This window comes from Eumetopias jubatus, unplaced genomic scaffold (assembly GCF_037043125.1).
Source record: "Eumetopias jubatus isolate StellerSeaLion01/CBP00866 unplaced genomic scaffold, mEumJub1_p1.0 scaffold_2, whole genome shotgun sequence".
Taxonomy (NCBI): domain Eukaryota; kingdom Metazoa; phylum Chordata; class Mammalia; order Carnivora; family Otariidae; genus Eumetopias; species Eumetopias jubatus.
The window spans coordinates 148,246,954-148,272,349 of NW_028274808.1; the positions used below are offsets into that span (position 1 = coordinate 148,246,954).

The 25,396-nt window shown below is 36.2% G+C and overlaps 2 protein-coding genes across 4 annotated transcripts in view; one reads left to right on the forward strand and one right to left on the reverse strand.

Annotated features, from left to right (window-relative positions):
• STAP1 (signal transducing adaptor family member 1) overlaps nucleotides 1-4,498 on the reverse strand; it is a 39,204-nt gene extending 34,706 nt beyond the window's left edge. Inside the window, exon 1 of the mRNA XM_028100679.2 lies at nucleotides 4,306-4,498. Within this exon, the coding sequence (XP_027956480.1) occupies nucleotides 4,306-4,425 (120 nt within the window). The 5' untranslated portion in view covers nucleotides 4,426-4,498. The remainder of the gene's footprint in view (nucleotides 1-4,305) is intronic.
• Nucleotides 4,499-13,814: 9,316 nt separating this feature from the next.
• Nucleotides 13,815-25,396, forward strand: part of CENPC (centromere protein C) — a 78,895-nt gene continuing 67,313 nt past the window's right edge. For all 3 annotated transcript variants that reach the window (XM_088021146.1, XM_088021147.1, XM_088021148.1), the window contains exons 1-4: nucleotides 13,815-14,062; nucleotides 18,962-19,008; nucleotides 23,889-23,959; nucleotides 24,677-24,771. In XM_088021146.1, the coding sequence (XP_087877272.1) occupies nucleotides 14,045-14,062; nucleotides 18,962-19,008; nucleotides 23,889-23,959; nucleotides 24,677-24,771 (231 nt within the window). In that variant the 5' untranslated portion in view covers nucleotides 13,815-14,044. The remainder of the gene's footprint in view (nucleotides 14,063-18,961; nucleotides 19,009-23,888; nucleotides 23,960-24,676; nucleotides 24,772-25,396) is intronic.

The following is a 25,396-nucleotide window of genomic DNA, read 5'->3' on the forward strand; positions in this document are numbered from 1 at the left end:
TTTTTAACAATCATTAGTGTTGAATTTCTGAAGAAAAAGGACTGAAATGGGATTTTGAATTTATCGCTAGCTTCATAACTATTAGCTGACCTTGCATTTAGAGTTCAAGGTCAGTATCTCATTTTTATTTAATTAAACAAATGTTTTTGAAAGTCTACTGAGCTACTATTGAGCTCAATATGATAAAGAATCTAGTGATGAGACATCCCCAACCTTTGGAAGCCCACAATCAAATGGAATTAGTTTAGTTTGTGAGGCATCATGATGTCAAATGCTTTTCAATAAAATCCAAGCTAGCCTCCTTAATGGATGAGGATCCTTGAACATAACCTTTGTGTCACAACTCATTCACCTGTGAAGTAAGTAAAATAATTTCTACACAGAAGAGTTACTGTGAGGATCAGAGCAACAGGACATAACAGAGCATAAGATAGTATGGTATCTATCTTATGTCCATATCTCAGAAAAATATACCCATTATTATATAGTCCATTTGATCATCACAAGAACCCATTCAGTTACACAAGAAAGTAATTATCTATCTTACAAAAGAGGAAACAGATTAAAAGATTTAAGGGAATTGCCCAGCTTCCATAGTTGGACTGATATTTATATCTCCTGGCTCTCCAGTGCTCTTTTTTTTTATTGTTGTAACTAGTAAAAATGGATTACAATGCAAAATCCAATTAAGCTCCTCTCTATCCCCTGTCCCCAATAAAAAGTTCCGATTCTTTTTCCTGTGAGCAAGTCAAGTACCTTTGCTCAAGGAAGGATGTTGTATAGTGGTCTCCAAAGTGGGGCACAAAAACTCCAAAGGTGTGCAAGATAATTCCACTGGGGAAGAAACTTTTAGGATATCTAATTATATTTCATTTATGTTTCTTAATAACTTTTCTGTATATACGAAATATTTTTTGAAGTATTAGTACAGGAGTACAATACATAGCTTCTAAATAAATTAATATTCTTATATTAGAGATCTGTGCTCAAAAATGTTTTCTTGAAAGGAGTGCATTGTTTAAAACATTTGGAGGTTACCAGCATAGAGAACTATGTTTAAGGGCACAACTGAGATAGCCCTAAATTTTTTCTCAATGAATTAATGGCAATTAGAGGACTAGTCAGAGAAATATTATTTTGATACTATTATGATGACCACATTCTTATGTTCAGGCTAATAAGAAGACATATGATACACATTATCCTTAATTTTAGCATATCACAAATTGAAGAAACTATGAGCTTTCTCTTTTTAAACAATTCCAGAAAAATGAGAATTTTCCCCATCTGCAAGAACTGTGTTTTCATTGGTTTCCTGCCATGGCATGCTCTTATTATCATCTTCCTGATCAATCCAAAATTCTAGTATTGTGGCTTAAGTAAGTCTTCCTTCATTATCTTTCCCACGAAGATTATGTATTTTTAATGGGTTCTTGACCTGGAATCCATGGGCTTTCTGGAATTGTATTTAAAATAGTATATGTTGGCACCTTTTCCTAGGGGCAAAATTCCTTAAATTCTTAAAAGTGCCCCTGTCACAAAACAGCTAAGAAACACCTCTAAATGTGTGATCCCCTTACAGACTAGGTTACTCCTCGGTTATATTTTCTCTAGCTTAAATGTTTTGAGTTCTGTGCTCGCTTCGGCAGCACATATACTAAATGTTTTGAGTTCCTTCAGCAAAGACCCCGCTTAATGTTCTGCAGAACATCACAACTTCCTCTAGCCCATTTTCTTTAAAGATAACCTTTTATTACCCCTGACTCACCCTCACTTTCAACGGTTCCCTTGCTGCTGCTTGCCTAGAAATCCCATTATTTTCCTTAACTTTTTCTCCCAGCTTTTATTTACTAGCACTGTAGCCCTGTGGCTCTCCTTTGAGCCGTATTAACAGTTGACCCTTCAACAATGCAGAGGGGTTAGAGGTGCTGACCCTCCTGCACAGCTGAAAATTGCGTTTCACTTTTGACTCCAGAAAAATTTAACTACTAATAGCCCGCTGTTGACCAGAGGCCTTGCCAGTAACATAAACGGTCATTTAACACATACTTTATATGTTATATGTATTATATACTGTATCCTTATAATAAAGTAAGCCAGAGAAAAGAAAATGATATTGAGAAAATCATCAGGAAGAAAAAATACATATATAACACTGTACTGTATGTATTAAAAAAAAAAATCCGAATGTAAGTGGGCCTACGCAGTTCAAACCCATGCTGTTTATGGGTCAACTGTACTTATGGACTTAAAACTGATCTTAGTATGTTAATAAGAATATGACAAATAATGAAATGGAAGGAGAATGAATCTAATCTTTAGTGTAAACCAGGTATTTTATATGTTATCTCTTTAATCCTTGAAACCACCCTATAAGTCGACATTATTGTCCTCTTGTTCTCCTTGACATACAAGTAAAAGATACGTTGCTATGAATTCAAGTGGAAACACAAGCTAATTTGATCAGAAATATTTATACCTACAGTTTATTCTTTCCATTTCAAAACATGCTTTCTAAGAAAAGGTAGAGTAGCAATCAGGTAAGGGAGTCATCCCTCCTTATAAACTAAGCCTCTTGAAGGTAGGGTGTTTGTGTTATGTTTATATTCTCTAGAAGTCCATATGATGTTTGGTGCATAGGAGACACACAATAAACATTGCTTGAATGAATAAATTAATTGAGTACCTGTTGTGTCCCAGGCATAGTACCTTGGGTAGCGAGTCATATTTTTTCCATTTTATAGTTTGAGAAAATTGAATCTCAAGGAGATAGGATAACTTGTACAAGATCACAAGCTGTTTAAGTGGCAAAACCATTAGGTAAAGACATATTTTACTGACTCTCTAAAATCCTTGTTCTTTCTGTTAACCATACCAATGGAATACCTTCTTTAAATATTTTTAAAAACCCCAATATCAGAAACAGTTATTATAAATACTTTGATAGATATTTAATGAATAACCAAATTTAAATTACAAATCAGAAATTTTGTTTTCCCAATTCCAGTTTCCTGGCAAAGTGTAACTATGTGGATAACCTGTTGTAACAAGATAGAATTCACTTTAAAAGCATAAAGGAGGAACAAAAAATATTCTAATGAGCTGCCAAATTTACTAATACATATTTAACACCCATAACAGAATGTAAGCTACCATGTCTTTGCAAAAAAACCGGAATGTGCTATTACAGATATTTTCACATACACAATTTTTCTGTTAATAAATCTTAAGAAAATATATCCTATTATCATTATTAAATATTTCCTATGACATTTCTTGAAACAATTTTTTCTACTTTCTTAGTATTAAAATTTCATAAAATTTGACCTAACTTAATTATTTCCTTTTTCATTAGTAACAGGCACTTTCATGTTTATTTCTCTCATTAATTTCAAATTCTCCGTAATTGGTATTTTAAAAACACTGATTTTTAACTAATTATAAGTTTTCATTTTTACATTTAAAAAAATACGAAATGCTTTTTGCATTTTCTTAGAGTGAATGTATTTATGTAGCTTTGTGTATATATTACCCACACTGCACCTACATATTAGCTTTTCAAGTCACCATGTTAATGTGTTAGAATATATAACTATGCATAATGCTAAACAGTATCAATTTTATCATTTTCATAATTTTTTACAAAAGTTTACTATTAAAAGATAATTTTAACATTGTTTGTAAACTTCAAATAACCGAGAGTAGGAGGAAAATGCTTATTTTGCATAACTCATAGTATGTTATCTTAATGATACACATCATCGTGGAAGCATACTAGTAAATTGCAGAAAAAAATATAGGAAACATTTTATCTTCTAAGCTGAAATCTTCTGTAATGTTTAAATAAATTCTTTGGAAATGTAGATTATTAAATTTTCTTACATTACTAACAACATTAGAATGTTATATACAATACAGATATATATACATGTGTGTGTTTAAGCCATACATTGTCTTTAAATTGTGCAAAATTGGCATATTTCTGAGTTCAAGGAAGAGGGTTTTTTTTTTTTTAAGATTTTATTTATTTATTTGACAGAGACACAGCTAGAGAGGGAACAGAAGCAGGGAGAGTGGGAGAGGGAGAAGCAGGCTTCCCGATGCAGAGCTCGATCCCAGGAACTGGGATCATAACCTGAGCAGAAGGCGGACGCTTATTGACTGAGCCACCCAGGTGCCCCAAGGAAGAGGGTTTAATAGCAACAGAAACAAGGAGGCCCTTGTCACATCACATCAAATCACCATGAAATTACTTTTATGTTAAGACAGAAACTGCTAGTTTAACATTATCATCTATGGACTTACCTGGTATTCTGACCTCTTGACTAACAAAAACCCTTCAAAGTACAAAGGTAGAGCAGTAATCTTTAACCTTTCTTGGAAGATCCTTCGAGGGGCTGGTTTTGGGGGCTTCTCAGCCATCATACCCTCTCGGTGTGTGGTTTGATTTCAACTATATCCAGGCTCAAACAAAATGAGATCTCCTTTGTGTGAGAGGAAAAAGCAACTGTTCAAAGAGGAAGTCCCAACTCGATATTTAACCACCAACAGTACACACACACACACACACACACACACACACACACACACACACACACTTTTTTTTCCTTTACTTTTTGTGACGTGAGAAAGAACAGGCATAGACCAAATTTGAAAGAGCAATCTCTGGGTAAATTTAGAATTACTTAGGATTACAGTAGCAAAATAAACAGAAGATTAACATCACCAGGGGATGAAAGGAACCAATGTGGTGATTATGGACTTTGGAGGAGTCATCAAGGTCACATTTGTTTTCTTTCACCTTTTTTTATTTATTGCTTTCCATTTTCATGCCTAGAAGACATGACTTGAATTAACTCCACTTCATTAAAAATCACTTCACGGGATAATTTTATTAGTACTATTTGTGTTATAAATCTTTTAGGACTGAGCTTTGCTTACATTTTTTTGAAAACTGGAGTTCTTTATCCCATGCGCATTTTGATGGTCCACTAACTACAAACCATAGTTATGGGAACATGGGATTTTTTACTTTTTTGTCAATAAGAATTTTTGAGTTTGTGGGTTACCAGTTGATGTTCAGCAAAATCTGTCTGACAGAGAAAGCTATAATATTTAAAATTTTTGTTCTTGTATGCTTTCTGAGTTGTGGATCACTGATGCTATGATGCATAGATGGGGGTCTCTACAGTTATCTAGTGAGATTTAGAGAGCTACACTGGGGCCAAAATGCATTCAGTAGCTGCATGTGAAAAAGGGTCCATGAGAGACTGGATTTGGCCCAGCACTGTGCAAGGAGTGATGGGAGAAGGGAACCATGGAAGGAATACTGGTATGTTTCACAGGGACCCTGCCAAGTTCCACCATTTCTTATTTCACCCTCTGTATTTAAGATTTATTCTAGATTTAGTATAGCCCAGGCCTGAGCATTCTCCCCAGTTAGACCAGTTGATTCTTAGAAATCAAAATAAGACAGGAATCTCCAGTTTGTTCCTCCTTTCCTAATGGAGACATTACATGGTTTTCTCTGCCACTACGGGTTCCATTGAATATGTGCAGCCAAAGTGTCTACAAAGTGAAGTATAACAATACAGACAGATTATCAGTAAACTAGAGGAGAGTGTTTAATGCATCATCAAAATGAAACTGGTTTGAAACAGACATTGGGAGTTGAAGATTCAAAATTACTCCTTTGCTTTTATATTATCTCAAGACCTGCTTCCTATTATTACTCAAACCCTCTAATATAAACCTTCAATATAAGTTGAGCTTATTTTTTTGAGACAAGACCATGCTATTTTTTAGTTTCAATGTAAAAGGAAAATGAATTGAATGACAAAGGAAAACCTCCCGATTTGATAAATGACCTCATCCACCTTCTTGGCAGCTGGCAGCTGGTGTAACAGGGAGGAAAGGAAAGGAGGGATAAGGCCTGAGAATGGAAAGAAAAAGGGAAGTGAGGCAGGATGCCGCGAACTAGGAGTAATTGGAATATGAGAAAGCAGTCACTGGCTTTATGGTCAGAGAGTTTCATGGGAGAAAAGAATGCTTCTACAAAAAGGTAAACGTAGCAATGTTTCTGAGAAATAATCATCTAGTTAATTATGTCTCTCTTACCTTTAAAAGAATAAGCAAAATTAAAGAAAAACCAGTTTATCAGCCTAAGTTGCTTTGGTTTGCTGACTTGCAAGTCACATTAATAGTTAATATACCAATGTTCAAATTATGTCTTCCAAAAAAAACAACTCCAGGATGGCAAAAATCCTGCTGAAGCATGATTAGCCAGTTAGATCTGTCCATAGTTTCCAATTGCATCATTACAATGGAAATGCTTTTAGAGATATCTCAGATTTTAGGTGGTGAATAATGGATTTGTAGGTAAGGAATCATAGTAGAAAAAGTGTTTGAGTGTAGAGAGAAAAGCCAATTTTGTTTTAACCGGCTCAGAGACCTTGAACAAACCATTTAACTTACCTGGGCTCACAGCTTCTTCCCTTCTTGTCTCCAGAGCAGCAGTACATTTCTCAGTTGTCTACTTTTCACACTTTTTCTTCTCTGACTCATTTAAATGCAGTCTAATCAAGTCACTCCCCTGCTTAAAACACTTTGATGGATTCTCACTACTACACACTCACTAAGTCCAAATATTATAGCCATCATCAGTATCTGTACCACAGGAATTTGTTATACATCAGGTACATGGCTAATACAATTCAACAACTTTGAATGGAAGATTAACTCATATAACACCAAAATCTCAGGGCTCTTTTGAGTCATTTATGTTATAATGCAATTCAAATGAATGAATGCACATTTTTACAACAGTTAAGGCTCTCTAAACTACTTTATTATCCACTTATCAGAATTGATTCAATCAGTAAGTCTGTATAGGAGCCCCCAAACCCTCTCCTGTACTTCCAAATTTCTGACCTTTGTTTTACTTAATGTTTATTGATGCTTTTTGCCATTTTCATCACAATTCATTGCAGTAAATTTTGAAGATGTTTCAATTGAATGCATTTACATTTATGATCCATAACTGAATACATCTTTAATTTTAATGACTATGTGGAATACTTTGTGCCATGCTGAGTCATTATTATTAAAAAAATATTTCTACTAGGTCTTTTGGGACTGAAAAAAAAAAGGCGAAGAATCACTTTTGTAGAAGGGATATTAGTAGCTCTGTCGGAGTGGTTTAATTTGCTAACACAATTTTTAGTACAAAGAGTTGCATCTAGGATATAAGAGTTTTTCTAGTTATATGTTCTCACTATTTATGCAGTGTAGGGTGTAATTTATATGACTGAGAAATATTTCTTGGATGTCACATAGATACAGGACACATAATAGTTTCTAAATAACATAAGTCAGAGTATAATGGTAGCTTTAATAAAAACTCAAAACTCCAGATAGGATGATAGTTTTGGGGGAAGAGCAATAATGAATTTGGTTTTAACCACATCAAGCTCAATATATAGAAATGTTCGGTCTGCATTTTTGTTCCTTTTCACTTCATTTAAGATCCACTACTGTTGTTTTATGGGATAAGGTAGATTGGTGCTCAATATCCATTCCAGCCCCTTCCAGTGTGCCATTCTTAACTGCAGAGGCTGAAAAGCTAAAAACGACATATCTAGACTTTTCTGCAGCTGGAGCTGGGGTGCATGCCATATTAGCAAGGAAGAACAGAGTCAGAATTTATTCTTAATTTGGCTTTTTTTTTTCCTAGAGGGAAGCATGGTCAGGAGACATCTCATTTTTCTGTGGCAATATTATCAGAAGTCCCAGTATCCAACCTCTGGTTTCATGGTGGTGATAGTCAAAGCATGGAACATCAGTTTTCTGATACCTATCATGACAGGTATGGTGTGTTTCTAGAGCCAGAAGCAATAAGGAGGCTTCCTGCTCATGGAGACATCTTATTTGTCGTGTCTTCCTAGACATGGCAGTTTTGTAACTGCAGTGACTTCCTGATTAAGCAGTATCACTATGGTTCTGGAGACTCCGGCATCAGCTTCAGCTTCCCAAGTCTTCAATTTGCAGCAGCTGGCTTTTGGTGGTTCACTTCCTAGTGTGTCTTTGGGAACCATTCCTGCAAGCCCCAAATACATTATTTCTCCATCCCTCCCCAACAATTCTGTAAACCAATAAATGCCTATTAGTAGTTCCCCTTTTTGGCCTCAATTAGCTGTTATGAATTAGATTCTATAGAATTGACCCCTGATCTATATAGTTCTGCACAGTCTATGGGAAGAAGTGAAAAATTATGTTAACATTGAAGGTGCTCCATAATCTAGTTCTATTTTGCAAACATGAATACTCTATGATATCTGACAATTTTTGACAACAGCACATCATTTCTGCTTCATGTCTTTGGTTGCAGTTTATTTTCCTACTTCTCTCACCCCTTATATCTCTTACGGCTAGGCATTGTCTGCAAGCTACAGTGTGGGCACTTTGTTTATGAATCTCTAAGGGACTTGAATTGACAAACATACATCATGTTCTATAAATACTTAAAATAGTTTATTTTTCTTCATAAATGGAAAACTTATATAAGTTTTAAGTCTTTAGGCATAAAGAAGAAAATGAAAATCACATGCTATTCCACCATCCACCATGAGCACTGTTTGGATAGGTACCATTACTTTTTTGGCACATTTTCTCTAGTTGTGTGTATTTATTTTATTTATTTTTATTTTTTAAAAAAAGATTTTATTTATTTATTTAATTGACAGAGGGAGAGAGAGACAGCGAGAGAGGGAACACAAGCAGGGGGAGGGTCAGAGGGAGAAGCAGGCTTCCCGCGGAGCAGGGAGCTCGATGCGGGGCTCCATCCCAGGACCCCGAGATCATGACCTGAGCTGAAGGCAGTTGCTTAACCAACTGAGCCACCTAGGCGCCCCTAGTTGTGTGTATTTATATAATCAGATTAGTACATGCTGTTTGATGAACTGCATTTTTCATACAGTGTATGTACAGCACATTTCCATGTCAATAAATATTAACATTCATTATTTAAATTTTTGCTTAGTACCACCAAAGTAATATATGTCTTTGCAAGGTTAAAATTGTAACGCAGAAAGTATATTATTAAGCTTGTGGTTATTGATTTTTTTTTAGTTTATTTCTTTTTTTTTAATTGAAGTATGATTGACACGTTACATTAGTCAGGTGTACAACATAGTGAATCTAAATTAAATGTGTTTTAAATGACAAAAGCTCCTTTTTAAGAATTATGCTGACCAGAAGTAAACTATAGGCTACAAAATGGAGATCCAGAGAATAGTCTATTTGTTGTGTTCCTCTATTTATTTATTCAAAAATTTTTTGTAAGTAAACTCTATCTCCAAGGTGGGGTTCTAACTCTCAACTCTGAGATCTAGAGTCACATATTCTACCTACCCAACCAGCCTCACTGGTTGTATTCTTGTTAAGAGTAACAATGTATATCATAATAGAATTCAGTTACAACTAAGAAGCAAACACACACAGAGGTAACTGTAAAGCTTTTTACACAGCACTAAAATTAAGAACTCATGGGGACCTTTTCTCAACGCATAGTATAATTGGTTTTTTTGTGTGTGTGAACATTGCTGCCACCTACCTGCATATTGCAAGCACACTTTACTAATGTGGCAATTAGAGTCTTAGAGCCTTCCTATCTGAGGATAATTTTGTCAGAAAAGGCTACTTAAACAAACTGAGGGTTCTAGAGGGGAGGGGGGTAGGGGGATGGGTTAGCCTGGTGATGGGTATTGAGGAGGGCACGTTCTGCATGGAGCACTGGGTGTTATGAACAAACAATGAATCATGGAACACTGCACCAAAAACTAATGATGTAATATATGGTGATTAACATAACAATAAAAAAATTAAAAAAAAAAAAGGCTACTTAAAGGCTACTTAACACATGGATAACATTTGATAGTAAGGAATTTTAAAAATTGAAATATTATATTAAAAAATACACTCCAAGAAATAAACTACAAAATTATACAAATAAGTTTACTTTAGCAAATTTTAAGTTATAATTGCAATGTCATAATTTTTACAAATTGATTTTTGGAGTGTAATTTTTTCTGACAAAATTCTCTTACAGTAATTTCCTAACATTTTCATTTTTGACTTCTGCAGAATTTTTTTTTGCAAAAATTCTGAGAACATCTGCAATTTTTTTTAAAGATTTTATTTATTTATATGACAGAGAGAGACACAGCTAGAGAGGGAACACAAGCAGGGGGAGTGGGAGAGGGAGAAGCAGGCTTCCCACAGAGCAGGGAGCCTGATGCGGGGCTCCATCCCAGAATCCTGGGATCATGACCTGATCCGAAGGCAGACGCTTAAGGACTAAGCCACCCAGGCGCCCCAAAGACCTGCAATTTTATTAATGCCACTTTGCCCTATCATTTTACCATGAAAAGTTTCAAACATACAGAGAAGCTAAAAGAGCAGTATTAATAAACACCTACACATCTACCATGTAGTTTCAGTAATTATTAACATTTTGCCATATTTGCTTTAACTATATCTCTATCTTCTTTTTTAAGATTTGGTTTTTTTAAGTAATCTCTGCAATGAAACTGGGGCTCAAACTTACAACCCTGAGATCAAGAGTCACATGTTCCACTGACTGAGCCAACCAGGCACCCCTCTTTTTTTAAACTGAACCAATTTAAAGTACGTACAAACATCTCGTTTTACCCCTCAATACTTAAATATGTATATCCTTATCCTAAAAGAATAAGGGCATTCTCAACACAATGGCACTATAATATCTAAGAAAATTTTACATTTCCCTGTCATTTAATAATCACTGTTTTAGTTTTCTACTTTTTAATGCTCTTTATGGCTTCTTTGTTTTGAATCAGACTGGCCCTAATTCACACATTACATTTGGCTGGTATCTCTCTTTCTCTCTCTACTGGCCTGACCCCCTGAGCTTGCACAGATGAATCATAAAGTGCCAGAGGCAACCTCAGTTCCATTATAATGTTAAAATCCCTTCTGAATATTCATCCCAAATCCTAATAAGAGGAGCCTGCTTTCCCTTGTTTGGGAGACACTGTTTTGGAAATTAATACCTGTGATCTCGTTTGTACAAATAAAATTGACACTGTGAGGTGACTCTTCCTGGGGTAACCTGACTATAACTCACCAAGGAGTGGGCCTACTTTGGTTTGTTAACACTTTCTCTAACGTCCTTAATTTTTTAAGTCAAGTTTATTGAGGTGTGATTTACAGCAAAAGTCATCCTGAGAGTTTTGACAAAAACATAAGAGTATTATAATCACCATCATAATCAAGACATAGACTGTTTCCACCATCTTAAAAGTTCCCTCATGGCCTCTGTTGTCAGCGTCTTCAATCCCCAACTTCATCTCCTGGCAACTACTGGTCTAATTTCTATTTGTATAGTTTTATGTAGGCAAATATAGGGAATCATACAGCAGGTTGTCTTTTATGTCTGGCCTCTTTTACTTAGTATAGTGCTTTTGAGATTCATCTGAGTTGTTGCCTGTATCAGTAGTTTGTTCTTATTACTGAGGAATATTCTGCTATATGGAGGTACCACAGTTTGTTTATTTACCAGTTGATGGGCATATAACCAGTTTGGGTTTATTATGAATAAAGCAAATTTTAAGTTTTAATAGTAATTGTGTTACTATTTCTAGAACAAATTCATTTTTAGAGTGCCATTTTTAATGTCTAAAATATTCTTTAAAAATCGTTTTAACAATTACCGATTTAAAATCTACATAAAATCCTAAGTAAACGTGTCTACTACCCTTTCAAGTTAAATTTCTGGATACTTTATTTCCCATATACCCATCTAATATACATACTTCCATAGACTGATACACACACACACACACACACACACACACACACACACACACACACATACTCCTTGCCTAGGTTTCAGTAGTTGTGATAGAAAACTTCAAGATTTAGTCAGTTACCATAGAAGTTCATAAGGAGTGATCTGGATGTATTTTGGGGCGCAGTGGGCCTATAATGACAAATCTGGGTTTTATAAACATTAATTAATTAACTAGCAACCCTATTTTTGGATGCTAAAAACATGGTGGAGCTATTAAATAATAGGACAGATGCAGAGGGAACTAAAAAATTTGTTTGGGAATGAAAGGAGGAGTCTCCACAACTTTGGTTTTCATGAAAGTGCTCCTCCATTTTCTCTGTGGAACAGACCAGTTCATCACCAATACCCTTTGTGTCCTACATTTTACACCAGGTCAAGTATTTCAAAATACCTCTGAGAGTCACTGTCTTCAGTGGAAATCATTTTATATGTAGAACTTTTACATCTGTGATTGTGCTTGCTAAAATTTCTCACTGAGAGGTAAAAAAAAAGTGTAGTGATTAAGTGCTCAGTTCTAGAGTCAGGACAGCAGGCTTCATCCCCAGTTCTGCCCTTTAATGGTAGTGCAATTTGGGGCAGGTTACTTAAGCACTGTCCCAGTTCTGTTGTCAGTAAAATGGGGATATTAGTCATCTTCCCTTAATAAGAATGTTCTAAGAATTAAATAAGTTACTGCATGGAGAGCATTAAGAAAAAAAACTTGGCATACAGTGTGAATTGAATAAATGATAGTTTTTATTATAATCTGTTCTAAATGCGACAGCATCAAATTATATTATGTAGTCTGATTGGCAAAACTTCTGCTAGAGCAAGTAAAAAACTCCATAATAATACTAATAATACATAATAATACTAAATAATAATTATTTATTGAATTCTTACTATGTTCCAGGAATTTCACCTAGATATTAAAAGGAATTAATCCAATATCTCAGCAGTTTTACAGACATTTTACAGACAAGGGATTTGAGAAAGAAATAGTTTAACTTGCCCACTATGGCAGAATTTGTGAAGTAGAATGAAATACAGCCTGATTGCAGAGTTAATATATAACCTCTCTTCCCTACCAAAAGTAAATAAATAAAAACCCTCAGCAGGTGATAACATTTGTTAAATCATTACAAGTTTGAAAAAGTTTATTAGCTCAACTCTTGACTAATGAATTTATTCAATAAGTATTTTCTGTTTAAAATTCTCTGCAAATTTTTATTAAATCACAAAAAATAGACACAAGTTTCATAGAATCATAAAATGGTCAAGTTTTCAGAGGATCTAATTTAGCTCTCCCATTATATAACTATATTAAGGAAACACCCAGAATGGTGGCGCAAATTGTCCTGGATGACATTGCTAATGGCTGAGTAAATTCAAGACTCCTGATAAAGACTCCCTTCAGGATATTATACCTAAATGACAGATATTTACCTAGGTCATTTTGTTGGCAATGCTTCATGAAAATATTATCTACATATCCGAAAAAAGAATACATCGTCATCATTATATTATTATGACTTTCAGATTTGATGCATAGACGGGCTGGGGGTGGTTGACAAGTCTGCATAGTGAAATATTTCTCGTCAAACAACTTCTGCAATTTCTACCTCTTATCCTTCCAAGTATTATTTTTTACTGTATAAGAGAACCCTTGACAAGTCTTACATTGGGCTCAAGGGCAAAGGCTGCTCTCGAAACGATCTCTAGCTAAGTAAAACTCCAGCTTTTTAAGCTCAGTCTCCGCTTGGCTGGGGAGCGAAGGAGGATCCAGCGTTAAGTAGAGAGGGAGGGCGGGGCTACGGGAAAGATGGGGCGGGGCTTCGGTGGACGCTGCGATGGGCGGGTCTGTTGGAGCGTCCAGTGAAGGGGCGAGCCCGTAACGGCTTTCTATTGGGTTGCTCGTCTCGGTTTGCGCATGTGCAGACCGTTTCAAACCACGGAGTTTGCAGGGCGCTGTGCCTGTGAAGGGCTGCGTCAATGGGTGAGGACCGTCGGTAGCGCGCTTACTGGCTCGCAGGTCTCTCGATTTTGCCGCCTCCCACCCCAGGAGAGCTCCTGGGGCTCAGTCTAACCGCTCCTCCCGCGACTCTTGTCAGTGCCAGGCTTCTTCGAGTCACGGCCCGCGAGTACTTCCGTGCCAGACTCCGGGGGCCGGGTCGGAACATGGCTGCGTCGGGTCTGGTAAGTGCAGGCTCTTGCCGCTTATGGCGAACCGGAGCTCGGGGCAGGGGAGAATGTAAATGTTTAGCTGGTGCTGTGGCTTCTTGGAGATTTCAGTGGGAAAGCCCGCGAATTTTTTGAGATCAACGCTGATCGTATGCCGATAGCCAGAGTTAATTTCCGTGTATTGTTTCCTCAAGGTTTCTTTTAATTTTGTTTGTGATGGCATCTTTCTCTTCAGAGAATCTTGTGATTTCTACTTTTTTTGGCCTAACTCTGCTTCTTAGTCCTCCAAATAATTTCCTGTCCATAGAAGTATTGGGACGCCTTAAAAGTGTGGACTTGATGGTCTGGAGAAGCAGATTATTTGTAGATAGGTATCTGTTATTGATAAAGTTTTCTGAAAGGCAGCTATTAGTTAAAAGGTGCTTAAGGTGGGAATGACTAAAGGGGGCGGGCTCTCATCTTTTGTTTCCGTTTCTGGGCTCTCTTGGTATTCACTATTCTGTATTTCACACTTTGCTTATGGTTACAGTATATTATACAACCCATATCAGCCCCTTCCTAGTGTATTTTCTACTTTATCTCTCCCCTTTTAAGAAAATCTTCATCAGTGATCTCCCACTTATGTAAAGTTATAAATGTATGCTTGTATGCATGAAGGTGTATAAAAGGATGCTATAGAGCGTACTTTTTACTGTGAGCACGTACATTGTTTACATTACGTAGAATTAAAAAAAAAAGGGAATAAAGCCATTCTCATTGGAGGAAAAGGAAGGGAATAAATTTACCAAATGCCCACGGTTCCTTTTTTAAAAGAGTTTATTTATTTATTAAAGATTTTATTTATTTATTTGACAGAGAGAGACACAGCGAGAGAGGGAACACAAGCAGGGGGAGTGGGAGAGGGAGAAGCAGGCTCCCCGCCGAGCAAGGAGCCTGACCTGGGACTCGATCCCAGGATTCTGAGATCATGACCTGAGCCGAAGGCAGACGCTTAACGACTGAGCCACCCAGGCGCCCCAAGAGTTCATTTTTTTAGAGCAGTCTTAGGTTCTTAGCAAAACTAAGCAGGAAGGTACAGAGATTTTTCCATACCCCCTAGCCCCCACACATGCTTAGCCACCCCTATTATCAGTATCCCCCACCATAGTGGTACATTTATTACAATTGATGAACCTACATCGACACATCATGGACTGGCCAAAGTCCATAATGTACAATAGGGTTCACTCCTGGTGTTGTACATTCTGTGGGTTTGGACAAAAATCTAAAGACACATATCCATCATTATGGTATCATATAGAGAGTATTTTCACTGCCCTGTATATCCTTTGTGTTCTGCCTGTTTACCCCTTCCTCCCCACACAGCTCTGGTAACCACTCATCTTTTTACCATCTTCATAGTTTTGCCTTTTCCAGAATGTCATGTAGTTGGAATAATACATACATAGCCTTTTCAGATTGACTTTCATTTGGTATTACACATTTAAGGTTTCTTCATATCTTTTCATGGCTTGATAGTTCATTTCTTTTTAGTGCTGAATAATATTCCATTGTCTGGATGTACCCCAGTTTATCCATTCACCTAATTGACATCTGGTTGCTTTCAAGTTTTGGCAATTATAAATAAAGTTGCAATAAACATCTGTATGCAGATTGTTGTGTGGACAGCTGTTGTGTGGACAACTCCCTTGGGTAAATACCAAGCAGTACGATTACTAAGTCATGGTAAGAGTCTGTTTAGTTTTGTAAAAACCACCAAACTCTTCCAAAGTGGCTGTACTATTTTGCATTCAAAAATAAATGAGAGTTGGGCGTCTGTGTGGCTCAGTTGGTTAAGCGACTGCCTTCAGCTCAGGTCATGATCCTGGAGTCCTGGGATCGAGTCCCGCATCGGGCTCCCTGCTCAGCAGGGAGTCTGCTTCTCCCTCTGACCCTCTTCCCTCTCGTGCTCTCTCTCTCTCTCTCATTCTCTCTCTCAAATAAATAAATAAAAATCTTTAAAAAAAATAAATGAGAGTTTCTTTTGTGCCATATCCTTACCAGCATTTGGAGTTGTCGGTGTACCAGATTTTCGTTATTCTAATAGGTATAGTGGTATCTCATTGTTTTAATGTGCTTTTCCCTGATGACATATGATGTGAAGCATCTTTTCATATGCTTATTTACCATTTGTACATCATCTTACTTGAGCTATAAGGTCTTTGGCCCATTTATTTTTTAATTTGGTTGTTTGTTTTCTTAATGTTGAGTTTTAAGCATTGTTCCTATATTTTGGATAATAGTCCTTACCAGATGTGTCTTTTACAAATTTTTTTTTAAAGATTTATTTATTTTGAGAGAGTGAGATTGAGAGAGAGAGAGAGAGAGAGTACATGAGAAGGGGGGAGGGTTAGAGGGAGAAGCAGGCTCCTCGCCGAGCAGGGAACCCGATGCAGGACTCGATCCTGGGACTCCAGGATCATGACCTGACCCGAAGGCAGTCGCTTAACCAACTGAGTCACCCAGGTACCCACAAATACTTTCTTCCAGTCTGTTGCTTGTCCTCTCATTCTCCTTTTTAATTTTTTTTTAAACCATGATCAGTGTTTTATTTGGATAAATGTTGGCATGGATTTAAAATCTGTGATTGATAATAATAGCATCAATGATGTTAATAAACAGTTTATTTTTGCATTGTGATCTCTGCCTTTCTTTTATGAATTTCTTCATAAAAATGTCAGATGCATGAGTGGGGTAAAGAGAGTGTTTATATGTGGTGGGGTCATTTATATCCCAATGGGCCAAGTAAAAGGCTCAATAAATATTTGGTATTGATAATAGTTTTTAAAGCATGCTGTTCATCCTATGACTACCCAATTTTCAACTAGATTTGATTTTACAATAAAAAGATAGTACCCTAAGTATCTCAGATATGCTCTCGACTTCCAAAATCAGCATGTCTCTGTGTTTTATTTTTCCTCTTGTTCCCAGTGATGGGGCTGCTTCCTGGTTGGAGTTAATGATTTTTTTTCTTTCTGGAAGCATTCTAGTATTTTTTATTCTCAATTTTTCATAAATGTCACTATTATGTCCGAGGTATGGATTCTCTTATATTCATCATGCTGGCTGTTTATGCCCTAATTTATGCCCTACACATTTAGGGAATTTGTGTATTTTCTTAGAGTTATCTCTTTCCTTTTTCTTTGTTCTTCCCGGAATAGCAATTTGTCAGAAGTTGGACCTCCTGATTTTTAGATCTTCTTTGTTTTATTCTTTCTTCCATTTTCTACTTCCTCTTCATTTTTTGTCTTTTTTTCCCCCTCCCAGAAATATCCTTAGCTTTTTCATAATTATTGCATTTTTTACTTTAGGCAATGATATTTTTAATTATTAAGAATTTTTCTTGGTCTCACTGCTTATAGTATACCACTTTATTTTATGAGTCCAGTATTTCAAATCTCTCTTGAAGGTACTAATTAGAGTTTTGTTTTTTGTTTTTACGTTTTCTTTCTCTCTCACCCCCCCTTTTTTTTAATAGAAGCCTAATTGAGGGGTGCCTGGGTGGCTCAGTCAATTAAGCATCTGCCATCTGCTCAGGTCATGATCCCAGGGTCCTGGGATCTAGGCCCCACATTGGGCTCCCTGCTCAGTGGGGAGCCTACTTCTCCCTCTTCCTCTGCCCCTCCCACCTGCTCATGCTGTCTCTCTCACTCTCTCAAATCAATCAATCAATATAGGGACACCTGGGTGACTCATTCGGTTAAGCGTCTGCCTTGGGCTCAAGTCATGATCCCAGGGTCCTGGGATGGAGTCCCTCATTGGGCTCCTTGCTCAGCAGGGAACCTGCTTCTCCCTCTGCCTGCCTCTCCCCCTGCTTGTGCTGTGTCTCTTTCTCTCTCTGACAAATAAACAAATAAAATCTTAAAAAAAAAAAAATAGAAGCCTAGTTGACACTCAATGTTACATTACTTTCAAATGTACAACATAATAATTCGACAGGTTTATATGTTGGGTTATGCTCTTCTTTCTCATTCTTGGTTTCAGTTTTCTCTTGGGCCTTTTTCTTTTCCATTTTTAAAATTTATATCTTTTTTTTATTATTATGTTATGCTAACCACAATACATTACATCATGAGTTCTTGATTTTCCTGTTTTGCTTAGAGACTTTTAAATGTCTGGTGATCCATAAATGCTAGTGATATTTAAGACTGAGACAATAGAATAAAATTTTTTTAGCTCTGTGTTTTTTTTTTTTTTTTAATTTAAATTCAATTAGCCAGTTAGCTCTGTGTTTATGGGGTAGGGGATGTGGGGGTCTGTTATTCTGTTCGTTCCCTTTCTCAGTCTTTCCTCCTTCATATTTCGAGTTTTCCTAGTTCAACATTGTTACGGCTTTTTCCTGGGCAGATCAGCTTTACTCCTCATCAGAAACTGGATCCTCCGAGCTTACTTTTGGCTCCTACTGCTTTTATTCTGTTTCATCAATTAACATACTCCATTTGTTTTCCATCTTCTAGAAGTTTGTTTAATTTGTTTGTTAATAGATGGTCCTCTCTTCCATTCTCTTTTTCATTGTTGTTTTATGTCATTTTAATGCTTAACTGTTATTTTACAGGGATCTGCCTGCAAGGAAAGGAGATAAGTAGATATTGCTAGTCAACCAATTTGAATTATTAGAAGCACAGATAGTTGGAATTTTGATGATAGAAAAGGTATGGGGGCAGGTGGAAGAAAAAGAGAAAGATGGAATAAATCCCAGGATGAGCAAATAATATAAGCAAAGATTTTGAAACAGTAGATATGAGGCAAGTTTTCTTTCACTTGATCCAGTGAATTCCTCTTTATAGTACTATAATGGGCAATTAGCAAAACTTGCTGAATGAATAAATGAAGAACTTAAGTTTTCACCAGTTGGGTGATTTACTTTTCTTTTAGGATCATCTCAAAAATGACTACAGAAGAAGATTTTGCCGACCTGTCAGGTGAGTTATATATTGGCTTTTAAGGCCATTTTTATGTCTGTCTTCAGAAAGTGATTTTTAAATGAAGAAGGGAAAAATTACTTCTAACATAATGATTTCTGTGCCCACTGATTAGGTATAGTCTACTTAGTAATTTTATATTTACAGAAATATTAATGCAAGCAGAGTAGTGACTTAGCACCAGTGAGAGAAGAAATTCAGCTGATAAATTATGGATCAGGAAGAGGCAGTCTTAGTTCTTACTAAATGACAGCCATGGGGAAAGCACTCTATAGAGTGGATTGAATGGTAATATTACAAAGATGCAGCTTATTTGGTGGGGCTAAAAGAAAATGTGGGTGTAGGCTATAAAAAGACAATAAGGATCTTTGTAATGCGGACTGTTCAGTATCTTGACTGTGGTGATAATATGTGAACCTGCAGATGTGATAAATTGCACAGAACTAAGTATGAACATAAACGCACAAACGAGTACAGTTGACCCTTGAACAACTCAGGGGTTAGGGTTGCTGACCCCTATACAGTTGAAAATCTTCACATAATTTTGATACCCCAAAATCTTCTACTAATAGCCTACTGTTGCCTGGAAACCTTACCAATAACATAAATAGTCAGCACATACTTTGTATACTGTATATTATATATTGTATTCTACAATAAAATAAGCTAGAGAATAGAAAATGTTATTAAGAAAATCATAAGAGAAAACACATTTACAGAACTGTACTGTATTGATAACAGTAAGTTTTTGTTGTCTGTTTACAAGAGGAATCGTCTGTTATTACCCACTAATATAGTCTTATACAAAACACTGTAGCTGTTATATATATTACTAGCACTAGACATCAGACATGAAAAAATGATGTGAAAAGAAATTCATATTTATTTACAGGTATAACAGGTATTGATAAAGAAGCAGCAGTATGATTACTTTATGGTAGCCTGGTGTGGTCAGTATGATTGTTTCATGGTAGCCTAGTCTATACATTAATGAATAGAATTGTTACAAATTTTTACGGCATATGGTATTATAGTTATATCCATAATATAGTTTGGAAACATTGTTATACTTTTATAAAACCACTTACCTGTGAGGAAAGACATACTGTATGGAAATATAATTCTTTGAAAGGAAAGTTACAAGGCAGTAAGATAACACATTATTAATTTTATATTAAATATCACTCACCTTATGCCTATGTAAGGATAGGCTATCCACTTCCATACAAGTTTTGCACAAGGTGTTCTACACAATGAATACTTAGAGGATGATAATGATGACAATGACATAAAAATGTCTCATACATTTCTTGCCATACAGTTACTAGATTTTCACATGAAGACACACGGATACACTGGAGTTTATTAATGGTATGGCATGCTGATTATTTACTGTTCATTAAGTGGGAGTGGATCATCATGAGGATCTTCATCCTCATTGTCTTCACATTGAGTAGGCTGAAGAAGAGGAGAAAGTTGAGGTGATCTTGTTTCAGGTGTGGCAGAGACAGAAGAGGTGGAGGAGGTAAAAGGGGAGGCAGGAGAGGCAGGCATACTTGGTGTAACTTTATGCAATTATATCATAATTTTTGTCTGACTTTTGCTTTTTCATTTCTCTAAACTTGGTTTTATATTCTGCTGTTTACCTTAGTTTCGTTGTATGCCTGTATCATAGAAGGCCCATGTCATAAAAGAGGTCAAAAGCAGTCTTGAGTAATTGGAAACCTCTATCAGATTGTCTAATGTCAATTTGCTTTCTGGTAGTGCTTCTACATCTTCTTCCACGTCATCTGGTATTGTTTTAGAAGCATTCATCTCCATACAGTCATCTTCTGTTAATTCCTCTGGTGTGATGTCTATTAGCTCTTCAATTTCTCTAAGATCCTAATTTTGAAACCCTTCACCCCCCACCTTTTTTGCCATATCCACAATCTCTTTCATGATTTTTCTTGATTGGCTCTATCATAAATCCTGTGAAGTCATGTATAACATCTGTACACAGTTTTCTCCAGCAGGAATTTATTGCTTTGGGCTTGATGGTTTTCATAGCTTTTTCTATAACAATAATGGTATCTTCAATGCTGTAATCCTTCCAGACTTTCATGATGTTTTCTCTGTTCCATATTCCATAGCATTGGCAGTCCTTCCCCTAGAAAACCGTGTGTAACAAGTCTTAAAGGTCCTTATGACCCCCTAATCTAGAGGCTGAATTTGAGAAGTGTGTTGGGGGCAAATATACCATTTTGACTCCTTCAGTGTTGAACTCCTGGGGTTTTGGGTGGCCAGTGGCATTGTTCAATATCAGGAGAACTTTAAAAGACAGACCCTTACTGGCAGGGTACTTCCTGACTTCAGGGACAAAGCATTGATAGAACCAGTCCAGAAGAAGGGTTCTCATTGCCCAGCTTTCTTGGTATAGTACAACCCAAAATCTGGCAGCTGGTGTTTATCTTTTTCCTTCAAAGCTGGGGTTTAGCAGCTTTGTAGATAAGTCAGTCCTGATTATAAAGCTGACTGCATTTGCACAAAATAGTAGAGTTAGCCGATCCTTTGCTTGCTTCTCTTCTTTAGTAATATATGTCCTTTATGACATTTAGGGAGAGAGAGAGAGAGAGAGAAGGCACGCATGTGTCTAAGCAGGGGGAGGGGCAGAGAGAGTGGGAGACAAGCAGACTCCTTGCTGTGAGGGAAGCTTGACGAGGGTTCGATCCCAGGATCCTGAGATCATGACCAAGGGTCGGACTCTAAACTGACTGAGCTACCCAGGTGCCCTCTTTTATTTTGAGAGAGAGAGAAATAGTATGCAAGCAGGAGGGAGGGAAGGGCAGAGGGAGAAGGAGAGAGAGACTCTTAAGCAGGCTCCATACTCAGCATGGAGCCCGATGTGGGGCTTAATCTCATGACCCTGAGATCATGACCTGAGCTGAAATCAAAAATTAGATGCCCAACCAGCTGAGCCAGCCAGGTGCCCCCTTAGTGATGATGATGATTTTTTTTTTTTTTGAGAGAGAGAGCGCACAAGTGGTGGGGGCAGTGGATGGGCAGAGGGAAAGGAAGCTAATCTTAGGCAGACTCTGCAGTGAGTGGGGAGCTCAGTCTCACGACCATGAAATCATGACCTGAGCCACGGCATGTTGGAACTCATCTGCTGCCTCTTGTTCGACAGAAGGTTCTTCTCATGTTATCTTGACTCTTTTTTTTAAGCCAGCTCTCTTTCTAAATGCCATCCTTTTCTGGCATTAAATTCTCCAGCTTTAGATCCTTCACCTTCCTTTTGCTTTAAGATGTCTTATAATAACTTTGCTTTCTCTCAAGCCATATTATAATCTATATTTATGCCTTTCTTTGAACAAGTCCTGCAATCCACATAAAAGCTGCATTTTCAGTACAAGATAAAAAGGTATTTTGCAAAATGGCAAGGTTTTGTACCTGCTGGCGCAGCTGCAAAGACAGCTTCATAAATTTCCTTTTCTTTTTTTGCAATAGTCCTTATGCTGCATTTATTTATCTTGCAATGGCAGGCAACCACAGCTGCAGACTTCAGTCTATGGTATATATCAAGTAAATCAGCTTTTTCTTGTAGTGTCATGACGTCTCTGTTCCTTGGGAGCATTTCCAGCATCACTAGTGGTACCTTGTGGGTCCCGTGGTGTTACTCAGGGTTTACGGTATTGCACTAAACATAATGAAAAACGGGAGAACTGTGAGAGATCACTTTTTACTGCAATCCACAATTTACTGGAGAAGTAATTGCTTCTGCTCACTCAGAGTTGATTAATATTAGATGGCATTTTTAAGGGGATACTCACTAACACTTGGGCTCACCACAATAGCAACAGGGCTATAAAATTATTACAGTAGTACACCATGTACTACAGTTAATTTTATGCCATTATGATTTAAACTGCGTCTTTACATTTGTTCACATCTTTTGACTACAAATAACACCATGTATGTTCTGTATGTGTAAGTTTTGATTAATTTTAACTTCTAATAATAGATTTGTGTGTGTTTTATGGTAGCAAATGATAAAATAGACTGGTATCTACATGTATTTTAAGCATTCATGACATACTTAACTTTTTGTTAATTTTTTTTATATTTCTAGGCTATGTGGTTTGCGAGTTTTTTCAAATTTTGCAAATCTCCAAAAAATTTTCCAGTATGTTTACTGAAAAAAATCTGTGTGTGAGTGGACCCATGCAGTTCAAACCCATATTGTTCAGGGGTCAACTGTATACGTAGAACTGGAGAAATCTGAATAGGACTAGTGGATTGTATTGATATCAGTATCCTTGTTGTGGTAGTATAGTATAGTATAGTTTTACAAAATGTTACAATTTGGGGGAACTAGATAAAGTGAACAAGGGATTTCCTCTATATTATTTCTTACAACTGCATGTGAAACTACAGTGAAAATTCTATACTGATTCATAAGCTGCTGTTAAGGTTAATAATATTAAATAAAAAATGCATTTGAGAACTTCAAGGGAAGACTGTTACTTGGAGCTGTTAGGACTTGTGACCATAGAGTTTTTGTTTTTATTAAAGAAGTGTTTTAGTACTGATTGGATTTCTCCAAAACCATTTATATTCTTGTTTAGATATAGCAGTAGTCTAAAATGGCTTCAGATGTGGCTCTTCAGTCAAGGAATATAATTGTTAATGTAGATAACGACATACCGCTTCAGATACTTTTCTTGAAACTCTTGGACTCTCAAGTACTTGTTTTGTCTTAGATAGTGAAGGTTATATTTTTCCCATTAAGTAAAATGAAATTTTATAATGAGATATGAAATTTTCAAAGTAGATGGTAACATAAATAGCAAATATCTTCTGGAAATGATATGTAACATTTTCCCTTCATTCCTTCTTATTAGAGTACCTGACATTAATTCGAAGCAAGGCCAGAACATACTGGAAATCTTACAAGACTGTTTTGAAGAAAATAGTAAGGCATCTTCAAGATGGACTTTGATGGTTGGGTTGGATGAAAATATAAATTTGTCATATTAATTGATATTAAATTCAGCAAATGCATTCTAACATTTAAATATATGTAAAATATTTCCCCAGAAATGTTGAGTACATGTGCAGTCCTTTGTGTACTTCCTGTTACACTGAGGATAATAGTAGCAAAAATGAAAACAATTGTCATTTCCTTTAGTTCATACTAGATTCATACTAGATATAGTACTCTGGGAGTCCATAAATAATTATCATACACAAAAGAAAGTTATTTCATGTAGTGGGAATAAGTGTGCAGAATTCTTGGATCTCTATAAGAGATAATGTTTGATGATTTGCAGTTCTTTCTACAGAAATGAATTATGGCAAAACTTTTCAAAAGTGCTGGTCAGCATCAGAAGGTATTGAAATAAGAGAATAGGCCAACCAAAGAAACAAACACAGTGGAACAATATTTCTTCTATATAAGCTCTGAAAAAAGAGCTAGTACATTATTTCTTCAGGAATGTTGTTTGCCCTTTTCAGTTCCTGATGCCTTCTAGGAATATTTGAATGTTGAAGTGATGTCTGTACTTAATTTTAAACTAATTGTTTTTAAAGAGTTGACAGACTTCTTCACATTTCATTTAGGGCTTCTTTTAATTATAACTAAAAGATTTTATATCGTATTTATTTAAAATTTTTTTTTGCTTTTTTTAAGGTCTTGCCAAGGACTTTAGCACAAATTCTACAAAATCATTGCTTTATTCAACACCTAAAATAGGAGACATTTGTATTCAGTCACCAAGGAAAGAGGTAAGTCAAAAAGAAGAGCTTTAATATTTTAATGAATGAAGCATTACACAATATAGTTATGTCTATTTTGGTTGTTTTTAAGTCTTATTCTTAAAAGGGAATCCTATATTCCCACTCACTTTCTTTATAATTTAGAGGTGTTTGGTGAAAATTTTGACTTGATGTTTCATGTGTTTGAAATCGGAGGTCTGTGTGTAGAATTATCAAATTATAACACAGTCATTTTTCACCCCTCCTAAAATAATAGTTGAATTAGGTTTTTAGGAAAGTAGACAACTGCTGAAGTTCCTAATCCAGGTTGGCAAATCTGGTTATTTTCTGAAAACCAAAGTTGATTTATTGCTATAAGGACAATGAATCTTTTATAGGTTATATCTTAAGAGGATAGGCTGACCTAACTCTACAAAATAGCAAACTTTCAAATAGAGTTTGTGAAGCTAATGAATAAAGACAAGTTATTCAAAAGTACAATACAAATTGGAAAGAAAAATTATGTAGTGTAGAAATAACATTCATTAGAAACGTGTATAAACACTTAATTATACAGTTGACTCTTGAACAACACAGAGGTTAGGGTTGCGGACCCACCCATGCAGTTGAAAATCCACTTATAACTTTTGACTCC